At 28.2% G+C, this 21,773-nt stretch overlaps 11 protein-coding genes across 11 annotated transcripts; 5 read left to right on the top strand and 6 right to left on the bottom strand. All coding sequences in view use genetic code 12, as the record gives it.

Moving 5' to 3' along the window:
- Positions 1–802: 802 nt before the first annotated feature.
- On the top strand, positions 803–2,230 carry KGF54_002810 (glutamyl-tRNA(Gln) amidotransferase subunit; the record flags this gene model as incomplete). The annotated part of the gene is made up of 1 exon (XM_051763330.1): positions 803–2,230. One exon carries the CDS (start codon positions 803–805, stop codon positions 2,228–2,230), a length of 1,428 nt encoding a protein of 475 aa, XP_051620180.1.
- A 48-nt stretch (positions 2,231–2,278) lies between these two features.
- Positions 2,279–3,541, bottom strand: STE3 (Ste3p; the record flags this gene model as incomplete). Its single annotated transcript, XM_051763328.1, has 1 exon — positions 2,279–3,541. One exon carries the CDS (start codon positions 3,539–3,541, stop codon positions 2,279–2,281), a length of 1,263 nt encoding a protein of 420 aa, XP_051620179.1.
- A 1,283-nt stretch (positions 3,542–4,824) lies between these two features.
- Positions 4,825–8,154, bottom strand: KGF54_002808 (uncharacterized protein; the record flags this gene model as incomplete). The annotated part of the gene is made up of 1 exon (XM_051763327.1): positions 4,825–8,154. One exon carries the CDS (start codon positions 8,152–8,154, stop codon positions 4,825–4,827), a length of 3,330 nt encoding a protein of 1,109 aa, XP_051620178.1.
- A 195-nt stretch (positions 8,155–8,349) lies between these two features.
- On the bottom strand, positions 8,350–9,549 carry FAL1 (ATP-dependent RNA helicase; the record flags this gene model as incomplete). Its single annotated transcript, XM_051763326.1, has 1 exon — positions 8,350–9,549. The coding sequence occupies one exon, from the start codon at positions 9,547–9,549 to the stop codon at positions 8,350–8,352; it is 1,200 nt and encodes a 399-aa protein (XP_051620177.1).
- Positions 9,550–9,639: 90 nt separating this feature from the next.
- KGF54_002806 (putative uridine kinase) lies at positions 9,640–10,398 on the top strand (the record flags this gene model as incomplete). Its single annotated transcript, XM_051763325.1, has 1 exon — positions 9,640–10,398. The coding sequence occupies one exon, from the start codon at positions 9,640–9,642 to the stop codon at positions 10,396–10,398; it is 759 nt and encodes a 252-aa protein (XP_051620176.1).
- A 56-nt stretch (positions 10,399–10,454) lies between these two features.
- Positions 10,455–14,705, bottom strand: KGF54_002805 (uncharacterized protein; the record flags this gene model as incomplete). Its single annotated transcript, XM_051763324.1, has 1 exon — positions 10,455–14,705. The coding sequence occupies one exon, from the start codon at positions 14,703–14,705 to the stop codon at positions 10,455–10,457; it is 4,251 nt and encodes a 1,416-aa protein (XP_051620175.1).
- Positions 14,706–15,302: 597 nt separating this feature from the next.
- KGF54_002804 (putative aminopeptidase) lies at positions 15,303–16,565 on the top strand (the record flags this gene model as incomplete). Its single annotated transcript, XM_051763323.1, has 1 exon — positions 15,303–16,565. The coding sequence occupies one exon, from the start codon at positions 15,303–15,305 to the stop codon at positions 16,563–16,565; it is 1,263 nt and encodes a 420-aa protein (XP_051620174.1).
- A 43-nt stretch (positions 16,566–16,608) lies between these two features.
- Positions 16,609–17,016, bottom strand: RIM1 (Rim1p; the record flags this gene model as incomplete). Its single annotated transcript, XM_051763322.1, has 1 exon — positions 16,609–17,016. The coding sequence occupies one exon, from the start codon at positions 17,014–17,016 to the stop codon at positions 16,609–16,611; it is 408 nt and encodes a 135-aa protein (XP_051620173.1).
- Positions 17,017–17,268: 252 nt separating this feature from the next.
- On the bottom strand, positions 17,269–18,069 carry KGF54_002802 (uncharacterized protein; the record flags this gene model as incomplete). Its single annotated transcript, XM_051763321.1, has 1 exon — positions 17,269–18,069. One exon carries the CDS (start codon positions 18,067–18,069, stop codon positions 17,269–17,271), a length of 801 nt encoding a protein of 266 aa, XP_051620172.1.
- A 774-nt stretch (positions 18,070–18,843) lies between these two features.
- Positions 18,844–19,317, top strand: AUT7 (ubiquitin-like protein; the record flags this gene model as incomplete). Its single annotated transcript, XM_051763320.1, has 2 exons — positions 18,844–18,877; positions 18,944–19,317. 2 exons carry the CDS (start codon positions 18,844–18,846, stop codon positions 19,315–19,317), a joined length of 408 nt encoding a protein of 135 aa, XP_051620171.1.
- A 1,004-nt stretch (positions 19,318–20,321) lies between these two features.
- Positions 20,322–21,706, top strand: KGF54_002800 (60S ribosomal protein uL30; the record flags this gene model as incomplete). The annotated part of the gene is made up of 3 exons (XM_051763319.1): positions 20,322–20,329; positions 20,792–20,903; positions 21,080–21,706. 3 exons carry the CDS (start codon positions 20,322–20,324, stop codon positions 21,704–21,706), a joined length of 747 nt encoding a protein of 248 aa, XP_051620170.1.
- Between the last annotated feature and the right edge of the window lie 67 nt (positions 21,707–21,773).

Genomic DNA, 21,773 nt, shown 5'->3' with positions numbered 1-21,773 from the left:
AAGAACTCTTGAGTTTGTGCTTGTAATTTAAAATTTAACTTTAAACTTGACTTTCTTGAATTTAGCTAATTTGGGGAACTTAAAACAAGTTTAAATTTTAAGCATTATTAAATTTGATTTGGCTTAACTTTAACTTTAATTGATGCAAAATTTTGAGAACTCAAATTACATGCTTAAATTTCACTACAAACAGCGAAGATGTTCAAGACGCTTTATGATTGAGTTAAATTTAATTTTCATGACTCCGTATGAAGTAGTTATCCACATATACATTTTTACTGTCTTTCACCAAAAATTTTAGCGAGTTTAATGGTGCATGTACCGGGAAATTAAGTGAAATTTTCTCAAAACTTAAAACAACTTATTAAACCGCTAAATTTTTTAGCTAAAAATTGCTCTTATGGCCAAGTTGGTAAGGCACCTCACTAGTAAACAAATCTAGGAAACATATCAACCATTCAATTGTAATGAGGAGATCGTAGGTTCGAATCCTGCTGAGAGCAGTTATGAATAATAAGTTTATTTTTTTGTTGATTTTTTTGGATACCTTTCTCATTTATTATTTTTGACTAATTTTTTGTTCCCTAGGCGTAAAACATCGATAGGGTGATAGAGATCGTGTATACTCGATTTCAGCTGTTTAATTCTTTCTACTATCTTTGAAAAACATTGAATGTTTTGCAATCTAATAATTTTTGAGTTTTTTAAGGTACAAAAAAATTCCAAATTGTAAATTTGAAACAAGAAATAACTTTACAAATCGCAATCTCTACTCAATTGCCTCATATACAAAATAATTTTAATGTTTATACGACGATTGGCCACCACCACAAAAGACAAGTTTCAATACAATCCAAACTACAAATTTAAATGTGGGTTGGAAATTCATACACAACTTAAAACAAAATATAAATTATTTTCATTATCAGAAACAAGTTTCAATGATGAACCAAACACCAAAATAAGTTATTTTGATGTGGGACTACCTGGTACTCAACCGAAACTAAACCCTGAAGCGTTACTATTGGCATTGAAAGCATCAGTAGCATTAAATTGTGATATTCAATCTTTTTCAAAATTTGATAGAAAACATTATTTTTATCCTGATCAACCTTTGGGGTATCAAATTACTCAACAATATTATCCTATTTCAAAGAATGGGTATTTAGAGTTAGATTCACAGATAGATGATTCAGAGGGGAAAATTGGAATTGAAAGAATACAATTGGAACAAGATACAGGAAAAAAATATGGAGATATTATAGATTTTAATAGAGCAAATACACCATTAATTGAAGTTGTTACTAAACCAGATTTTACAAATATAGATCAAGTTTTTGCATTTGTTAAAAAATATCAATTATTAGTACGACATTTGGAGATATGTAGTGGAGATTTAGAAACTGGTGCAATTAGAGTTGATGTAAATCTTAATGTGAATGATAGTCCTAGGGTCGAAATTAAAAATTTGGGAACTACTGGTGATATTACAAATGCATTGAAGTATGAGTACAATAAGCAAATAGAAACACTTGAGAACGGTGGTACCATAGTACAAGCAACTAAAAGTTGGGATGGATATGTTACTAAAACTACTAGAACTAAAGAAAACATGATCGATTATAGATATGTACCGGACTCAGAAATACCAAATGTAAATTTAGATAAAAATATAGCACAAGATGTTAAAGATATACTACCTGAATTCCCAGATCAAATTATCAAGAGATTAATTTCATCACCATACAACTTACAGCTAACTCATGCAAAAAACTTATTATCTGAACCTGAACAATTGCAATATTATGAAACTTTTTTTAAAAACTTTGTTAATCCAGATGCAAATAAATGGATGTTTCAAGAATTATTTAGTGCATTCGCTAAATTGGATAAAGTTTTTGATGTTAATTTGATTACTCCTGAAATTTTGATAAAAGTTGCAAATTCAAATCATTCATTAGTTACGAAAAGACTTATATTAAAAAATATGATAATTACCGGTAAATCATTAGATGAAACAATTAAGTCGCTAAATTTGGAATCGGAGATTCCTCAAATTGAAGAACTATGTGAAAACATTATTAATCAAAATCCAGAAGTAGTCAAAAGAATTCAAGATGGTCATGAAAATGCAATACAAGTCTTAGTCGGTCAAGCTATGAAAATAACAAGAGGTAAAGTAAAAGCAAATGAAATAAAAGAACAATTTTTAAAAAATTTAGTATTATAAAAATGTATTTATATTTAAAATGCAAAAATGCTAAATGCTAAATGCTAATTATTTCTTTTGTTTAACTTCATAAGTGTATACTATATCATCATCTAAATTAGAATCATCGATATCAATATATCCAATTTTTAATTCATCATCACCCTTTAATAACTCAGTTTTAGATTGAGAATTTATAGAAGAGTTGTTACCAGATAATTCCATATCATTACCCAAACCTAATTCATTTATAACATCACCAAATTCATTAAATTCTCTCATTGTTGGTTGACTATAATTTGTACTACCGCTGAATTGAGATTTATTCGATAATAATTTTGTTGGTGTTGATGTTTGAAATGTTGTTTGTTTCGATAATGTACCATTACTATATATCAATTTTTCTTGATTGTTGTCGTTGTTTCCTTTGACCAAATGTAATTTTCTGAAAAATGACTTATACATTGATAATGCATCTTTACCTAATCCAAATAAAAGGAATGCAATGATTGATAAACTGATATTAACTATTCTATCAGCTAATGTGAAAAATCCAGCATCAATATATTGAACTTCACCCCAAGTTGAGTTATGAACTTTTGACCAACTAAATTTATATTTATTAAAATCATGTTCTTGAGCAAAATACAATATAGCTAATGGAGTCATTGCAAATACAATTAAAAAATTAAAAATTAATAATCTTGCAAATCTTTTTAAGTTTAATCCTGAATTTGTACATTTTAATAAATCTTTAACATCTTTTCTTTTTTCAAAATATTTGTATAATGTCATCAAGGCAAATATTAATGCAACTATACTCCATATAACTGGCCAAACTAAATATAATCCAATTGTAGCATTAGTACCAGAATAAACAGTCATACATCCATTATATTTTGTAATATAATATCTTTTAGATTGTATAATATACTGAGTAGCCATAATAAAAATCGGAGTAATAAGACATACTGACAAATCAATTAATATTTTCTTCCAACTTCTTGGGTCCATAAACAGTGGATTTTTAGCACATAATATAAAATATAAATTCATTGATATACATGTAATAGCACATAATTTACCAACAGAAGAACCAGCTTCTAATTTTAATGTTATATCACACCATCCTTGACCATCATAAACTTCGGTAAAATTTTCACCACTCCATATCATTGTATTAACAAATCCAATAAAATTTTTAAGCATTAACCAAAGTACTAATAAAATAGCTGGGATGTTTCTGGATTTAATATGCCATGCAAATGCTGGAACTAATAAGAAAAATGCAATAATTGCAAAAGCAGCAGTAGCAGCAGCTCCAGAATGCATTTTTTTTTGGTGGTTGTAGATGAATTTTAATCTTGAATGTTTGTCATTACAAATTTGAGAATTGACATGAAGAAATTTGAGTTGTTATATATCAAAATCATGTTTTAAAATAAATCAAATTTCATTTCCTTTGTTAAAGATTCATGATTTTCTCTTTCGCAGCCAAATGTGGTAATTTGAAACTTGCAAAACATCTTAACATCAATACAAAACTAAATTTCTATTTTGTCTCATGCAATTAATTTATGCAAGTAATTTAATCAATAAAAAATTGTATTGTAAATCAAGCTTTGTAGATAAAGTGGATTTACTGATATCAACTTAACCTCATCTACATTTAACAACTTCGACATAAGAATAAAAACCTTATTTTTCAATTATCACATTAATAATGAACTTGTATCAAAATTTCATCAATTACCGGATTCATCTTGCAAAGAAGAATCTACGAAACTAATTGATCACAAAATTCATACAAAATTTTTAAATTAAAGTTTAGATGAATCGTAAAGTGATTGTGCTCTTAATCCTTTAGAAGCCCTTTCATGGCTTTATTGTTAATTAACAGACATCAAAGTGTTAATGAGCTTATAGACAAAAGCTTATTTTTACTTCTGGCAAGATTGTTTCAATTTGTCGTCAATACAACTGATTATTCTTTAGGATAAATTTGTTTTGGCCGGTTTTTACTGAAGCTGAATCATCTCAAAATCTCGACATGAATTAAAAACTAAAAGCTTATAATAAACCAATTCTCCAAGCTTGAAATATCCAGTGATCACATTTCCCGCACTTGCTGTTTAATTCTGATCACAGCCTTTTAGTAAAACTTGATTTATTTTTTAATGATTGAGTATTTCATGCGCTGAGTTTTCACGAATACTCTTGATGAAATCTACAAATAACCTCGAGGGGCTAATTAATAAATTGGACATCTTGCAGTATTTTATCAAATAGTAAATTAAGCATTTGTGTCAATCTGTAACTTAATTTCACCTTAAAAGATACTCCACAAATCCGTAATTGTAATTACCAGATTCATCTTGCAAAGGAAAATATTATATAATACTCAGACACAAAATCTTAAATCTATAAAATTCCAAATGAGTTTCAATCTTAAGCTACTTATTCTTATGGCATCTGATAAAGATCACTAAGATTACACGAATTAACTGAAAATTACTTCGTAATACAGTACTATATTGAAAATTAAAATAGAGTAAACCACACTCCTAATAACATCAAAATGAATTAAATAAAATAAAAATTAAACTAAAAATGGTCTATGAAATTACTGCTCCTAAAATTTCATTATGAGATACAACACCGTCATATTTTTGATTCAAGAATTTTAATAAATCAACAACTTTTTGTTTTAATTCATCACTTGAAAATTGTTTCATTGCATCAATATTTTCTTCTCTACCTAAAGTACTTTCATTGATTAATTTAATTCTTTCTTCTTCTGCTTTAAATACACCTGCAAATATTTCAACAACTTTTGGAGTTTGTGCAATAATGGTTTGATTATTTGATTCATATAATTTTATTATTGATTCAAAGATTGGAGTATTTTCTTCTAATCCAGTTTCTAATGGTAAATGATCAAGTAAAGGTCCAATTACATGTTCTAATGGAACTGCTTGTTGATTTTTCAATATTAATCTTGAGACACATCCACAAGCATTTGCGTATGCACGATTTACAACATCTTTAGCTTCTTCATCATCAGCACTACCAGCTTTTTTATCAACTTTATTTAATAAATGGAATAACAATTCCAAAATTTGTGGATAACTTGATGTCAAATCGATTGGACTGTATTCAACAATTAATCCAATACCATAAGCTGCATTACCTTTAACTTCAATAGACTTATCAGTTGAAAATTTTTGGATAAATACTTGTAATAATTCTTCTGAATATGGATTTGAGGATTTCATACCACCAACCATTTCCGCTATAGCACCAATTGATCCAACTTTTAATGGCTTGGATTTACTATCAAATTTAGATAAGATTAAATCTTTGAATGAAGCAAAAATTTTAACAAAATCACCTTCCAATGCAATTGATAAATTAATCAAAACTTCTAAAGCTGATTCGTTAAGTAATACCTCAGTTTCTGATGAATCTTCTTCTTCTGGGAATTCGTCTTCTTCTAATTGACATGGATGATCTTTTTTCAATAAATTCATTAATGATATACATAATTGTTCTAAACTTGTGGTGTCACTTGGACTGTCAACGATGAAGATTGAACCAAATGTGTACAATGAGTTTGAAATACCATCTAAGATACAAGCAACCATAGTAGATTCAAATTCTTCTTCCAATAATGGGATAGCAATACCTCTGACTTGTTTGATTAATTCTAAGATATTAGAATCAACATATGATTGTTTTGGAACTCCCTTTGGTGGTTTGAAATCTTTACCTTGAACAGCAATAAACATAGCTTTAACTATTTTGAATAAACAACTAATAGCAGCTTCTCTCATACCAAAAGAATTAGCAACTTGTTCAGCTAAAGCTGTGATTGATGGTTCAACATATTTAAAAAATTCCTTTCCGGTTCCAATAGCTAATTCACCAAGAGCAACTGATGCAATTTCTTTTTCAATAGTAATACCGGTATGGACTTTTAATGGATCATCATTTTCGGCTTCTTCGTCAAGTTCGTCTTCATCATCACCTTCACCACCTTCAACATTGAAAGTGAATTCTTCTTGTTCTAAACATTGTAAAATTTGTGGGACAATTTGATCTAAGAATCCTGCAAATTCTGGACCATATACCTTAGCCATATTTGCAATGAAAGCAAAACCTGATTCTCTAATTCTTGAATGTTCTGAACTTAATGAATTATAAGCAGCTTCAACTAATGGTTTAGCATAAATTGAAAAAGTTTGTGATCCAACAGCTCTAGCCATTGTTGATATGTTTTCAAAAGTAGTTGCTCTTAATTCAATATCATCTTCACTCATACCATCTACTGAAGCTGAATTTGTAATGAAAGGTTCTAATTGTTGGATTGAACCTTCAAAATATGGAGTAAAACTCTTACCACTTGCGAAAGCAGTTGATCCAATAGCCGAAACAATAGCTGTTTTCAAAGTAGATGAATTTGCTTGACTTAACATATGGAATAATTTATGCATCAATGGTTCAATGTATTTGCTCATAGCGTCATGACTCATGAATTCAATTAATCCATCCAATGCATAACAAGCGTATTTATAAGCCATAACCGAAGAAGCTGAATCAATAATTTCAATAATTAATGGTAATAATTGTTCATGATAATCTGTAACAATATCTTGAAGTTCTGAAGTTAATTGTGATAAAGTTCTCAAAGCTGCAACTCTAACAATAATTTGAGAATCCTTTAAACCATTGATCAAAGCTGGAATGATTTTTTGAATTTGTGAAGCAATATAATCTGGAGCACCCGCAGAGCAAACACCAATAGATAATAATCCAGCACGTCTTTCGAATTGATTGCTAGAAGATAATAAAGGTGGTAATGCTTCAAATAATGGTGTAATAACTTGTGATGGTGGCAATTCAGCTGCTAATATAGCTAATAATCTTAATGCTAATGATGGTGGTGAACTTTCTTCATTTTCATTTTCTTCGTCTTCATTTTCTAATTCATCTTCAACATCAATTTCTTCAGATGCAACTTTTAATCCAACCATTGTAATTTGTGGACCTAATTTATTGCTTGTAATTTTGGCTTTTCTATAACTAATACATGAAATTAAAAATTGTAAACCAAAAATTCTATAATTTTCATCTAAGGAGGTGTTTGTGACCATTTCACAAATCATTTTAATCAAGTTAATTAAATGATCTCCAACTAAAGCAGTATCAATCAAAACTAATCCATTAAAGACATTGAATACTTGTTTAGCCAGTTCAGTATCATCAGATGCAACAACCTCCTTTAAAACTTCAACCATACCTGGAATTGTAGCTTTAAATTTTTCTTGAATTTGTTCATCTGCTGCATCATCATCTTCTATAATTTGTGAAAGAACATCTAAAGCTAAAACGGAATTAACTCTAACTTCTTTTGACGAAGGATCTTGTAACAAATTTCCAAATAAACTGATAAAATCATTAATGTGTGGTAATAATGCTGAAATTTGTGATTCTAACATAGCTAATAATGTAAAAGTTGCAACTTCTTTAGTTTGTGTATCGGAACTTTGAATTGCATTAATTAAATTTGGTAATAAATCAGTCCATTCATTTGCATCCAAATCAACTTCAGCAATGGCTGCTATTACACGAGCTGATAAATTTCTTAATCTTTTATTTTGTTCTTCAAAAGTATTTTTCAAAAGTGATTGTCTGATTGCTGGTTTTAAATTTGCATTAACTTGTTCCCAATTGTCAATGGCTAATTTTCTAGCTTCAACTGCAGCTAATAATTTAATTTCATCTTGACTTGATTGTTGTAAAATTTGAAGCAATGATGGTAATGCTTGTGGATTTGGATAATAATCTTTACTTAATTTTTGAGAAGCTTCTTTGATTACTGATGAATCCGGAGTCAAAGTTTGCTTCAAAAGTTCCTCTAACGATTTGACAAATTGAGCATCCATTTTGGAGTATCGTTAATAAACTTCAATTGGTTTTGCCCTTTTATAGAATTTTTTTGCTCCAAATAGAAAATTAATTTTTAGTATGTGTGATTTTGTGTTACATCTAATTGTTTAAGTAGAGATGAGATCTAAAAACTATATTCACTAAATAAGAACAGAATTGATTTCATTTACACCACTTCAATTAATTTATTCTTACATTATATCATTAATATTTACGGGCATTTCTTTGATCCTTGTTGAATAAAATTTCTCAATTTCTTTTTGAGCCTGTATATCATCTTTTGTAATTAAATTGACAGCTGTACCTTTTCTACCAAATCTTCCTGATCTACCGATTCTATGTATATAATTTTCTTTATCATTTGGTAAATCATAATTTATAACTAAAGAAATTTGTTGAACATCAATACCTCTTGCCCATACATCTGTTGAAATTAATACTCGAGAATTCCCAGTTCTAAAATCATTCATTATTGAATCTCTTTCATCTTGTTTCATGTCTCCATGCATTGATGCAACTGTGAAGTTTTGTTTTCTCATTTGATCAGTTAACCAATTGACTTTTAATTTGGTATTACAAAATATAACAGCTTGAGTTATTGTTAAATTGTCATAAAGATCACATAATGTATCAAATTTCCAATCTTCTTTTTCACACTGTACGTAGTATTGTTTTATACCTGATAAACTAACTTCATCTTGTTTGACTAGAATTTTGACCGGATCAGTTGTAAATTTATTTGTCACTTCTAAAACTTCATGGGATAATGTAGCACTAACTACAACGACTTGAGCACCAGACGGTAGACTCTTGTAGATTTCATATATTTGTTCCTTAAAACCTTTGGTAAATAACTCATCTGCTTCATCTAGAATCAATATTTTAATATGTCTTGTTGATAAATTTCTTCTTTTGATAACATCTAGCACTCTACCTGGCGTTCCACTTACAATTTGTTGTCCTTGTTGTAATTTTTTAACATCCATTCCAACATTTTTACCACCAATACACGCGTGTGTTTGTATATTCATATAATCTCCCAAATGTTTCACAACATTTTGAATTTGTACTGCTAATTCCCTTGTCGGTGATAGTATTAATGCTTGACAATCTTTTGATTTGGTATCAATTGCTTCTAGCATCCCAATGGAGAAAGTGGCTGTTTTTCCAGTACCTGATTGGGCTTGAGCTATAGTATCTTTACCACTTATAATTTGCATTATCGCTCTTGATTGAATAGCTGAGGGTGCTTCAAATCCATATGCGTATATTCCTTTTAGAAGTTCAGGTTTTAATTTCATACTTTCAAAGGTACGATGTACTTTTACACCTTTTGTTGATTTATGACTAAATTCTATTTCATTATCTAGATCTCTATCAAATTCATCCATTGTATATAGTTGGTTGCAAAAAAAATTTGTGATAATATACATTTGATTTTTTTTTAAATCAATTTTTTGCAGCACTTATCACCATATCAAATGCCCCAGTTATCAAATTCAATACTAGTACTATTGGGCGGAGGTCATGCTTCTGGTAAAAAGACTACGGCATTAGCATTAGAGAAAGAGCTAAATTCATCAATGCCGGAATCTACAGTAGATGTCAAAATAATTGATATGAATGAATATACGGATCATGGAATCTCATCAGTTGATTCAAGTCAATTTCCCAAATCAAAATCAGCCGCTATAACAGTTCAAAAAGAAGATTTTGATCAAACATTCCCCAAATTAAAACCATCAAGATTTAATTTTGCAAAATTGAAAAATGATCTACAGGAGTTAAACAATGATGTAAATCCTTCTAAACAAAGAATCTTGATAGTTCATGGATTATACGCACTATACCATAAGGAATTAAGAGAAATGTCACACATTAAGGTGTTCATTGATAGTGACTCAGATACAAGGTTAATACGCTGGATCAAAAGAGATGTATTGATTAATGAAACTGAAAGTTTGGAAAGTGTTATAAATGCATATCTTCTAGGAGCTAGAATTGAAATGAGTGATTTCATATTTCCAACAAAAGAATTCTCAGATGTTATAATGCCAAGAGGCTTTGAAAATAATGCAGTTAAATTAATAATTGATGGTATTCTACTATATTTCAATGATAAAACTATTCAACCAAAAAGATCAAGTATACCAGTAAATACTTTAAGACCATCAGTTATTGGCAACTTTGAGAAGGAAAAATTTGATGTACAAAAAAACAAATTCTATCAATTGAATTAAATCTAATATTACAAATAGTGTATAATATATAAACTTTTATCTAACTTTTATTTAATTTAATTAAAATTCAACTTTTTTATTGGGTCTGTGTCAAGCGAATAAACGTTACCATAATTGACCATTTGTTCAGCAGCTATAAAATCTTTCAATTTTTTATCAGTTGAGTACCATTTTTTGATAAGGTAAGTCATTTCATTGTTCTTTAAGTATTCTGTGAAATTTTGTGAATTGTCAAAATCATTGTGTTCAATTAACGATCTCATGTTATAATACAATCTTTCATAACTAACTCCGGATTTTATAAATAATTCAACTAAAAATCCTTTTGGTGGTGTTTGAGTTACTGGATTACCCTTTATAGCTTTATGTAAATTCTTACTTATTAATTTGATCAATTCATCAATTGGGAATACAATATCATTAGATGACAATTTGGACCCGCAAAGGGTAAATTCATCATTAAGCAAGACATAAAATGGCTCTTTTGATTCTTCTGATTCATGATAAATTTTTTCGATTAATAACTCCCATCTTTTTAATATGTCATCATTGTTTTTGTAATCAGATACTTTGAATATTAACAATGATAAGTCGTAATAGCCCAATGGATCAACATATGTATTAAATAAATCACTTATTGATAAAATTTTAAAATTCAAAGCTTCCACTGCATTTTTCTTATTATCTGAATTTATTCTTGAATCTCTCTCGATTCTGGATATCAAACTTAATTGTATATTTGCAACATCAAAAAGTTCTTGTATCGTAGCTGATAATTGAATCATCTTTTGTCTAAAATTTGGTGGACAAACACAATTACAAAAGCCATTTGCTCTTGATAAATATTCTATTCGTTGACTTAACTCAAGATTGAATTGTGATATAGATAATGCATATAGAATCTTGGCAGCATCAAAGTAATTTTCTCTTTTTGCATAATAAAGCCAAAGTATATTACTCATTGCAATGTTATTTTCAGATTTTTCTTCTAAATATGGTAAAATATATGGAGTATTGATTTCTAATAATCTATCACTTATACCTTGTTCGACAAACCAGTCATAAAATGAATACTGGAATTCTTTGTCTTTGGTGGTAAAACATGTATCATAAGCTGAATCTCTAACTTCTAAAATCTCATTTATCAAAAGTTGGTTATTTGTTTCGGTTATTTTCAAAGCTTTGAAATCAACTTTCTTCAATACATAAAAAACAATCTCATATAATTTTTTGATTTTGACTTGAACTTCCATGTGGTTCTTTTTAATTAAATTCTCGTTTACTTGATTGAACACAAAATTTGGAGTTTTTAAGCTATTACTTAATTTACTAGTAATATTCAATAACATACCAATAGCACCAGAATAATATTCAAGTTCAACCATAATGTCCACTGAATTTTCAATATTTTCTAAAGTTAATGTTTCATATGATTCTTCAAATAATAATACTGCATTTTTCAAACATTTTAATTTTAATTCAACGTCTCTTGAACCAATCTTTTTAGCTTTTGTTAAATTTTCAATCGCTTTGAATATGAAAACATCGTTTGTTGAACAAAATGAACCACATCTGGTTTGTAAAGATGATGCAATAACATCAATGGATCCACCTTTAACAATATTGCTATTTATGATTGATGATAATAAGTCCTTGATTAATACTTTAACATCTCTATTTGGTAATAATAAGTCTCTAAATGATATTGACAATAAATTAGCTTGATTAGTTAATGAAAGAAAATCAAAGACACTGTTGAAATCGTTATTATTTGCTTGTAATTCTTCAAGTAATACCATAAGAAATGAGAAAGCTTCCTTCATTGAAGTTAAAGATTTAAAAATTGACGTGAATGCTATACTTTCTGCTCTTAAACATACTTCATTTTCAAATTGACTTGGATCTGAACTATAGTTTGGAGCATTCAAACCTTGGATGCTAGTTTCATTTTCAACAAAGAAATCAATCAACACCACAATAGTTCCAATGAAATACTCAATTTGCCTTTTGTCAATATTTATATTCTTTAAAATAACTTTATTGTCTTTTACACTTGCAGCTTCTATATCACCGGATGGAGTGATTTTAGCAGTTGGAATTGGACTGAAAACTTTCTTGGTCCAAATGTCCCGAAGAAATCTTGCAATTAATAAACATGTACCATAAAATCTATCACTAAGTACTACTTGATCAACAGTTGGATGAGGTGAGCTGAAGTTTGATAGTTGATGATGAGGAATTAAACTGGTTGATTGTGATCCATTCGATTGATTATTTGTTAATCTTGCATTATTACCACAAGATGAAAATAACACCTGTGCCTTTCTTTCAAAAATTTCATTAGTGTTTCCGTATGAACATGCTAAATATAACAAGGTAGAACAAGTTTCTTCATATCCATTTTCATCTATAAAATTCTCAATAACTTCATCATTTAATGACTTTAATATTTGATCTGATGTCTTGAATTGATAAATGATAATACCAAAATTAGTTAAGATTGCGAACCTCAATGGTTCTTTCGTGTATTGACTTGCTGCAATATTTGCATAACCATTTGGTGTATTTGTTGCATTCATAGAAGGAGTTAGTTGTACAATATCTTGGATGTACGTATAAGGAGAATCATCATTTAAAGTGTATTTTAAAAATTCAGCATCTTCAACCAACTTATTGTTCTTTTTCAAATATCCAAAGTTAGCAGTAGCAATAAACAATTTATCTGACCTTTTAGTCTTTTTCACACAAAGAAAAACTCCAGGACTTATAATTTTAGCGATTTTGGTATTTTTAAGAATTTGTGATTTTTGTTGATTTGCTATTATTTGTGATATGTATTGTCTATCTCTTGAAAATGAGTCTAATTCATTGTTGACAGTTGGAATGTCTCTAGTTGGTGGAAATTTTATATTGACAAGGTTTAACCTTAATGCATTTGATGATGAATATGCTGATGTGAGTAATGATGAAAAGGTTGTGGTGGTTCCTAACTTTAATAAGATCCTTGATCCATTGCTTGTTACTGCAATTAATTGAATTACTGAGGATTCTTCCGGTGATATAAAATGTATGCTAATAATTTTAAATCTCTCAAAAACTTTGAAGTTACTTGCATCTACAAACAAGCTTGATGCAGATTTGAAAATTTGACTTGGGGTTAATTGAGCTCCTTCTGTAAGTGATTCTTGTTTTGCTTGTAGTTTATATGACCTTATGACTGATTTGTTTGATAATGAATATAATATATCTCTTGCAGTATCAATTTCTAATTGAACTATTTTTTCAGGGATATTTGCTAAGTTTTGATCAGATGCATTTGTTGGACCTGATGAAGTAAAGCCAAAACCCAGAAATTTGTTTGGAATCACACTTGATAATCCACCTTTTGTTAAACATATTTTATCACATTTATTTTTGGTGAATGTTGATTTATTTGAATAATCCAATCTCCATATGTTTACTCCATCATTTTCTCCACTGAAATATATGTCGTTTGTTTTTGGATGTACAACAAAATTATTTACTGCAAGACCTTGTGTGGTGACAGATAAATCAGGATTAAAAACCTCCAAATTGTTAAGAGATTTATCATATTTGACAATGAAAATTTTTATTCCCACAGTAGTTGAAACCAATAATAAATGATTGATTTCTTTTAAAAATATTCCTGCTTTTGGTTTAACTAATTTTACAGTCAATATAGTATTATCAATTTGATCAATAGTTAGAAATTGCGAATTTTGGTTAAATGATGATTGTGGTATTTTGTAATTCCATAGTATTAATTTATTATCAATTGCAATCCAAGTTCTTTCAATTTCTGGAAACAATCCAATTTTGGTAATAGTTTCAGTTTTATTATATTCTTCAAAAAATCTATCAGGTAAATCTAATTGTTGAATTTTTTCAAATCTTGAAAAATCTTTTAAACCATTTTCATAATCAAAATAATAATTATCTAAACTTGATTCATTTTTACTTAAAGTTTCTGAATAAAAAATATCATGTGGTATACTTGAATCAATTTTATTTATATTTGATATGAATTTTAAACCTAATTGTAATGGTGGTAAGTTGGAAAAGTCAGGTATGTTTATTTTATAATTTGCTTCTTTTACCTCGAGCCCAATTGGTTGTACAAATCTTTTGGATAATTGATTTCTTGATGAATTTGTTGCAGATGATTGATCTTGATGAAATTTTAATGATTCATCAACTATTGGATCTCTTATTGATAATGTTGGTGATATGTATTTTTGTTCATTTTGATTGCCGTACCCTGCAAAATTAGGCACTAGACTAACCATTATTGAGGTGGTGGTTGTGAATTGAACTTTTGCTGTTGCTTCTTTTTATATGTGAAGGTAAAAGTTGTTTACAATTTAATTAAAAAGAGAGAGAGCATTGAAAAAAAAGAAGATTCAATTTTTACTGAAGAGATTTCAAAATTAACAACTTTGGTATATTTGCAACATATTTTGAAGTAATTAGTCAATCGTTTATAGAAATAGAGTTGGCCGGGGTAAGGTTTCTGTAATCATAAGCTGAATTCTTCAATATTTAGAGAAACCCTAGGGGTCATCATCAGTTTTACTATCTGAACATTGAGGATTTCAAAAGCTTTCGGATTCTTGAGTATATGCGTCTATAGGGCCCTCAAATAACTCGAAAACAATCTCTTTTAATAAAGCACTTAGTGAGATCTGACTTGAACAATATCTACTTTTCAAGTTGGTCATTCCTCGAGTCCTGTGAAATCTGTATGCCAAAATTCAGTGCGGCTCGAAATGTTCTAAATCTTTTGCTCCACGAAATAAAACCAGCATTTTGCCTACCAATTATTCATTAACATATATTTTCAAATCCATTCTTTACCTTCATTTAACAAATTGAAAGTGTTAATAATGAGATTTTTACTTGTCCTTAGCATTTTTGCAGTATTCGTAACTGCTTTCCCTTTATTTGATTTAATACCAGATTTAAGATCCACATTTAATTCGTTAATAAATTCAAGTCCATTCCAGCCAGACAATATCAAAGATAAAGTCATTAAATTAGGTCCAGATGAATTCAAATTAGTATCAGAAGCTGAAAAATTAAATTTAAAAAGACAAAATAAAAATTTTATTGACATAACTAATCAAATACCTATTGAACAAGCTATTGAACAAGGTTTAATTAATGCTCCAACTAATTCAATTTGGGATAGATTATTTTTATTAGGTGCCAAACAAGTTAAAACTTTGAAAAAAACGATACCAGTATATGCTTATCCTACAAAAGTTCATTATGAAAACGAAGTTAAAGGATTATATGAATTTATTGATATTGACTTGGTATTTAAGAAATTAACAAAATTTAGTTCATTCTTTTCAAGATATTACAAGTCCCCACATGGTTTAGATAGTGCTAATTGGTTATACGATGAAATTACTAGCTTGGTGTCAAATTTCAAAGAGATTGAAACTTTAAAAATTCACCATGATGGTTGGGATCAATATTCAATAATTGTTTCAATACCAGGAGAAGTCAAAGATAAAGTAGTAGTTGGAGCACATCAAGATTCAGCCAACTTGATATTACCAAATATCATGAGAGCTCCTGGTGCTGATGATGATGGTTCAGGTTCAATGACAATTTTGGAATCTTTAAGAGTTTTATTGAAAGCTTGTGAAGATGGAAGCTTTAAACCTTACAATACCCTTGAGTTCCAATGGTACAGCGCCGAGGAAGGTGGATTAAAAGGGTCAATTGATGTATTTACAAGGTACTCTGATCAAAATGAAACTGTTGTTGGAATGTTACAACAAGATATGACCGGTTATACGCAAGGGTCTATTGATGAAGGAGTTGAACCACACTTTGGATTAATTAATGATTACACAAGTGTTGAATTGAATAATTTTTTGAAATTAATCATTAAAAACTACAACAAGATTTCATATTTAGAAACCCAGTGTGGATATGCATGTTCTGACCATGCTTCAGCATTGGAAAATGGTTATCCGTCAAGTTTTTTAATTGAAAGTGAATTTAAATATACTAATAAATACATTCATTCAGTTATGGATACAATTGATAGATTAGATTTTGATCATATAAAAGAACATATTAAGTTAACAATTGCTTACGCTTATGAATTAAGTTTAGCTAAAAAATTATATTAAAAAGAAGTAATCGTATAAAATATTATATATATTAGAACTCAATTTATTCAGTAGTTTCAGTACCTTCTTCTTCTGGTTTTTTACCCCAATTAACAATTTCAAAATTTTTTTGAACAAATGAATTTCTATAATTAATTTTTTTAGTTTCTGGATCTTCATATTTATCAGCTCTAATTTGAACATCAACAATCATCTTGTTACCTTTTCTTAAGACTTTTTCACTTCTTCTTAATTGATCTTCATCTAAAACTGTAATATTATACCATTCTGTAGCTGTATCATTTTCTTCACCTTTTTTAAATCTATTAACTGCTAATGAATATTTAATATATTTTGTACCATTTTCTGATTCTCTAAAATCAACTCCACCAACTCTACCAAATAATTGACCTTTTGCGTAATTGTATCTGGCTAAGGTAGATGAGAATGATCTTGTAAACGTTCTTAACATTTTGATGAATTCAATTGATATTTGTATCTAGTTATTGATAATATGAATATTATGATTATTATTATTTTTACTTTTATTTTTATTTTTTTTCTCCGTAATTTAAAAAATTGCCCTCCAATAAAAAAAATAAAAAAATATTAGCTTAGACGCGTACTGTAATAATCTGACCCTCATTTAAAACAGTAATAAATGTATTTTGATAGAATGTTTTCTTTAAATCCCATTAATTAATGCTAAAATTCGGTGTTGATCTTACCTTGATTGTCTTTTAATATTAAGATTTGGAAATACTAAATCACACAGAGATCTAGATCTAAATCTCTTTAATGGTTTTGGTTTTAAATATTCAACATAACTTGTCTTAGTAGTAGACTCTTTAACTATTGGTGGTGGTTGTATATTCTGTTGATTATTAAATTTTGATTGATTCAATATTCGTTTTTGAGGTGATATATTTATAATACTGGTTGGTCTCTTCATCTTTCGTAAAGAATTATTTGATTGACCAGATGATTTCAAACTTTCATCGCCTGTAATTGAATTATATTTTTCTTCTTTACTTGACTTACTTCTTGTTAAATCTGAACTTATATTACCTAATGAAAATGAATCAAATTCTAATCTATTCAGTAAATTATTATCATTATTACTATTGTGAAACATTGAACTTTCTAATAATTGAATCTCCAATTCATTTGTTAATTCATGCGGTTTTAATCTAGTTGTAGGAAAATTAATTGAAGATGTTTCATTCATATTATCCATTTCTTGGTTGGTTGTATAATTTTGAAAATTTGAGTTATTTGTGGCATTCTTATCATCATCATCATCTTTTGGATAAACCAATGGAAATAGTAATTGTAATCTTTTGTTTCTTAGCCCAACTTCAATCATATTAAGTTCATCTTCATTTGAATCATAATTTTGTTGTTCTTCATTAATTAACCAATCAATCGAATATGGCTCGATTTTTTTGGAATTTGTGAGTGAATTATTTTCATCTTTCTTATTATTGATATTATTTAATTTTTTTAATTGCTCCGCTGTCACCATTTGTAAGAATATGTTGATAAATATAAAATTTGATGTTTAACCTGTCAAAATTTGATTTTGCAACACAATTTTGATTTACATACATAAGAAATTACCGCTTTAATTTTTTTAATTATTTTATTTATTTTATTTATTTTTATAATCTTATCTAATTTTGATCTTTTTACACTACCAAATATAAAATAGATAAAGATTATAGAATATTACAAAGAGTTAAATAAATTACGATATTATAGATAAGTTAAAGTGTTGTAGATGGAGTATTGAAAGTTACTAATTAGAGTTAGAATGAAGCAAATCAAGAAGACCCTAGTTAACAAACACTTTATAAAATAAAAATTAAGGATTATATTTTTATCTTAATCATACATTTTTTAATTTTCTCTCACTCTCTTTTAACTTATTTAATTTTCTTATCTTTCTTTCTCTCTCTTTACAAAGTAAAAACAAATTAAATTAAAAATAATAATAACACATTTCTTTCAAATATTATATCAAATATCTACAACATTAATTACAACTATTACCAACTAATCATATTATCATTATCTTCCATCAATTAATCCAATTCATTTATTTTATTAGTCGTGAAATTAAAATTAAAATCTCATCATAAATTTAAATTGTATGTACAAAAATAATAAGCTATAGAATTTACCCCGTGATTTCCAAATTTTTGCCTCCTCAAAATTTGATTACATCAATTATCTAAAAGAGTCATACTAACTTTACAAATCAAAAGATATATAACAAAGCATCATAATTAGTTAAAGAATGAGATCACAATTTAAAGACGAACACCCTTTTGGTATGTATTACTATTAATTTAATTTATTTGACTACCAATCCAAATACTAACTATGTAATGTCATAGAAAAAAGACAAGCAGAAGCAGCAAGAATTGCTCAAAGATTTAAAGATAGAGTTCCAGTCATATGTGAAAAAGTTGAAAATTCAGATATACCAGAAATTGATAAAAGAAAATATTTAGTACCAGTTGATTTAACAGTTGGACAATTTGTTTATGTTATTAGAAAAAGAATTAAGTTACCAAGTGAAAAAGCTATATTTATTTTTGTAAATGATATTTTACCTCCAACAGCTGCTTTAATTTCAACAATTTATGAAGAACATAAAGATGAAGATGGTTTCTTGTATGTTTTATATAGTGGTGAAAATACTTTTGGAGAAAAACTAGAAATAAATGTTAATGAATTAGATTTCAGTGATATTCCAAATGATATTTAGGTACCACTATTGATTGGGGGTTTAATGTTTTGGTTTATTTGTTTGTCTGTTTATTCAGCTTTATACTTATTCAATTGTTTTTTTTTTTTTTTATTAGTTGGTTGTAGGGCTTTGTTTTGAGTTGTTATTTTCTTTAAATTTATAGTAGTAAAAAATAAGTTAGTAATATATTTGAGAGACTGTAGTCTGAACTTCTACTTTCAAAAATTCAATTAAGAATTGGCTGTCGCAGATTTTGTTGTTTTGATAGCTTGCTTATCAATATATTTTAAGCTCTTATCTTATCTTTTTTTTTTTAGTAGCAATAATAAACCCGCAATTTGTTTTACAACCGATTTAAAAAGAGTTGCAAATAAAGAAGACATCAAGTATAAATTTTGATGACATAAAGCTTAATTCATTGAGGTCTCATGGCTCACATCTTGTGGTCTCTACATCTTGACCACAATCAAAGTAGTTATTTCCCTTAAGCATTCTCTCCACTTCATTTCATAATAAAGTTTAAGACAAGATTACTACAAATTTAATAACAAAGCTACACCAAAAATTTACAAACCTGTATTCTGAAATATTAAGGTCTCTTAAGAGTTTGCTAGAAATAAACTCTATCTTGAATAAGTGTTCACATCATAAATCTCTCGCTAACAGCTGCATTAAACGCGACCGACTTTATCTGTTGTTTTTTTAGCTTTTCTTGATGACAATCTGACAACAAAATTTGTATAAGAATTACTAGAAAAAAAGCACCAAGAGACCTTGTCTCTAATATACAGAAGATAAGAATAGCTACGTTAGATTAGCTCTTTAATTATAAGATCAGTCCAGCTAAGATTGGAAGCGCTACCAAATTACAAATAGGGCAACAGCCCTGTATTAATTAGAAAGCTACCAACTATAAACATCTCGTAAATTTTAATAGTGAAACAGAAAATATATTTATAAATTTTTCAAAATTAAATTTCAATTTCTAATACCATCATCATCAAACTAATCAAAGATCAAAAATGGCTACGTATGTCTACTACATTTATCAAATTGCGAGTCTAGCACTCTTGTTTACAAGAGATTAGCTAAGACGTGGATTAATATATTGATTGGGTGATTAAACTAGAATCTCAAATCCATCTTTTCAAGATGTGAAGAAATTTGATAGAAAATGTTTTTTCATAACAACCAAGGGAAAATTAGATTGTCTTGCAGCTTTTAATATTATATCTTCGTTTTTAGCCAATGCCTGATATATCTATTTTCTTCTGAGTTTTTTTTTTTGGAAATATAATAATTGATTGTGAATTAGAATGAACCTGGCCGTTCAGTTCTAACTTTCATGTATTTTTAAACTTTTTTCTGTTTGAATACAAGCAATCGATACATATATTTTAATAACCAAAATTAGTTTTACTTTGAGGATAAATGGACTAAGGTTGCTGGAAGAACATCAAAGTTCTAGCAAATATACTAACAAATTAATAAGTTTATTACATACTTTAGCTCAAGCTATCAAACCAGAAACTAAACAAAAAAAAGAAAAAGCTCAACAAAAAACTTCTGAAGAAAGAGCTGCTGCTAAAAAAGTTAGAAGAACCGTATGTTTTTTTATTTTGTTACTCCCAAGTATTTATTTTTGAAGATGAAAAAAAACCAATGCAAATGGCTAGCTTCGGCTATGTTGTCTTTCAGTTAACCATCTTTCGGGACTGAGAAAATTTTTCAACCGGGAAAAAATATCAAAAGAATTTATTGTTACTAACAACTTACCTAGTCAAACAAAGATAAAAGACAAGTTATCTATGATAGAGCTGCTAAATATCACAAAGAATACGTTGACGCTGAAAAATCAGTCGTTAAAGCTAAAAGAGATGCTAAAGCTTCAGGTTCATACTATGTTGATGCTCAACCAAAATTAGTATTTGTTGTTAGAATTAAAGGTATTATGAAAATTCCACCAAAACCAAGAAAAGTTATGCAATTATTAAGATTAACTCAAATCAATTCAGGTGTTTTTGTTAGATTAACTAAAGCTACTTCAGAATTAATTAAATTAGCTGAACCTTATATTGCTTATGGTTATCCATCATTAGCTACTATTAGACAATTAGTTTACAAAAGAGGTTACGGTAAAGTTAACAAACAAAGAATTGCTTTATCTGATAATGCTATTATTGAAGCTAACTTAGGTAAATACGATATCTTATCAGTTGAAGATTTAATTCATGAAATTTATACCGTTGGTCCAAACTTTAAACAAGTCAACAACTTTTTATGGCCATTCAAATTATCTAATCCAACTGGTGGTTTTAGATCCAGAAAATTCCAACATTTTATTCAAGGTGGTGACACTGGTAATAGAGAAGAATTTATTAATGCTTTAGTTAAACAAATGAACTAAGTTATTTAAATTTTTTGGGGAGTTTATTTCAATTTGAGGTGTTGGTTTTTTTATTTTCCAAATCCTC

Source organism: Candida jiufengensis, assembly GCF_024610255.1.
Source record: "Candida jiufengensis strain CBS 10846 chromosome Unknown scaffold3, whole genome shotgun sequence".
NCBI classification, from domain to species: domain Eukaryota; kingdom Fungi; phylum Ascomycota; class Pichiomycetes; order Serinales; family Debaryomycetaceae; genus Lodderomyces; species Lodderomyces jiufengensis.
This window is presented reverse-complemented; position numbering and strand designations above follow the sequence as displayed.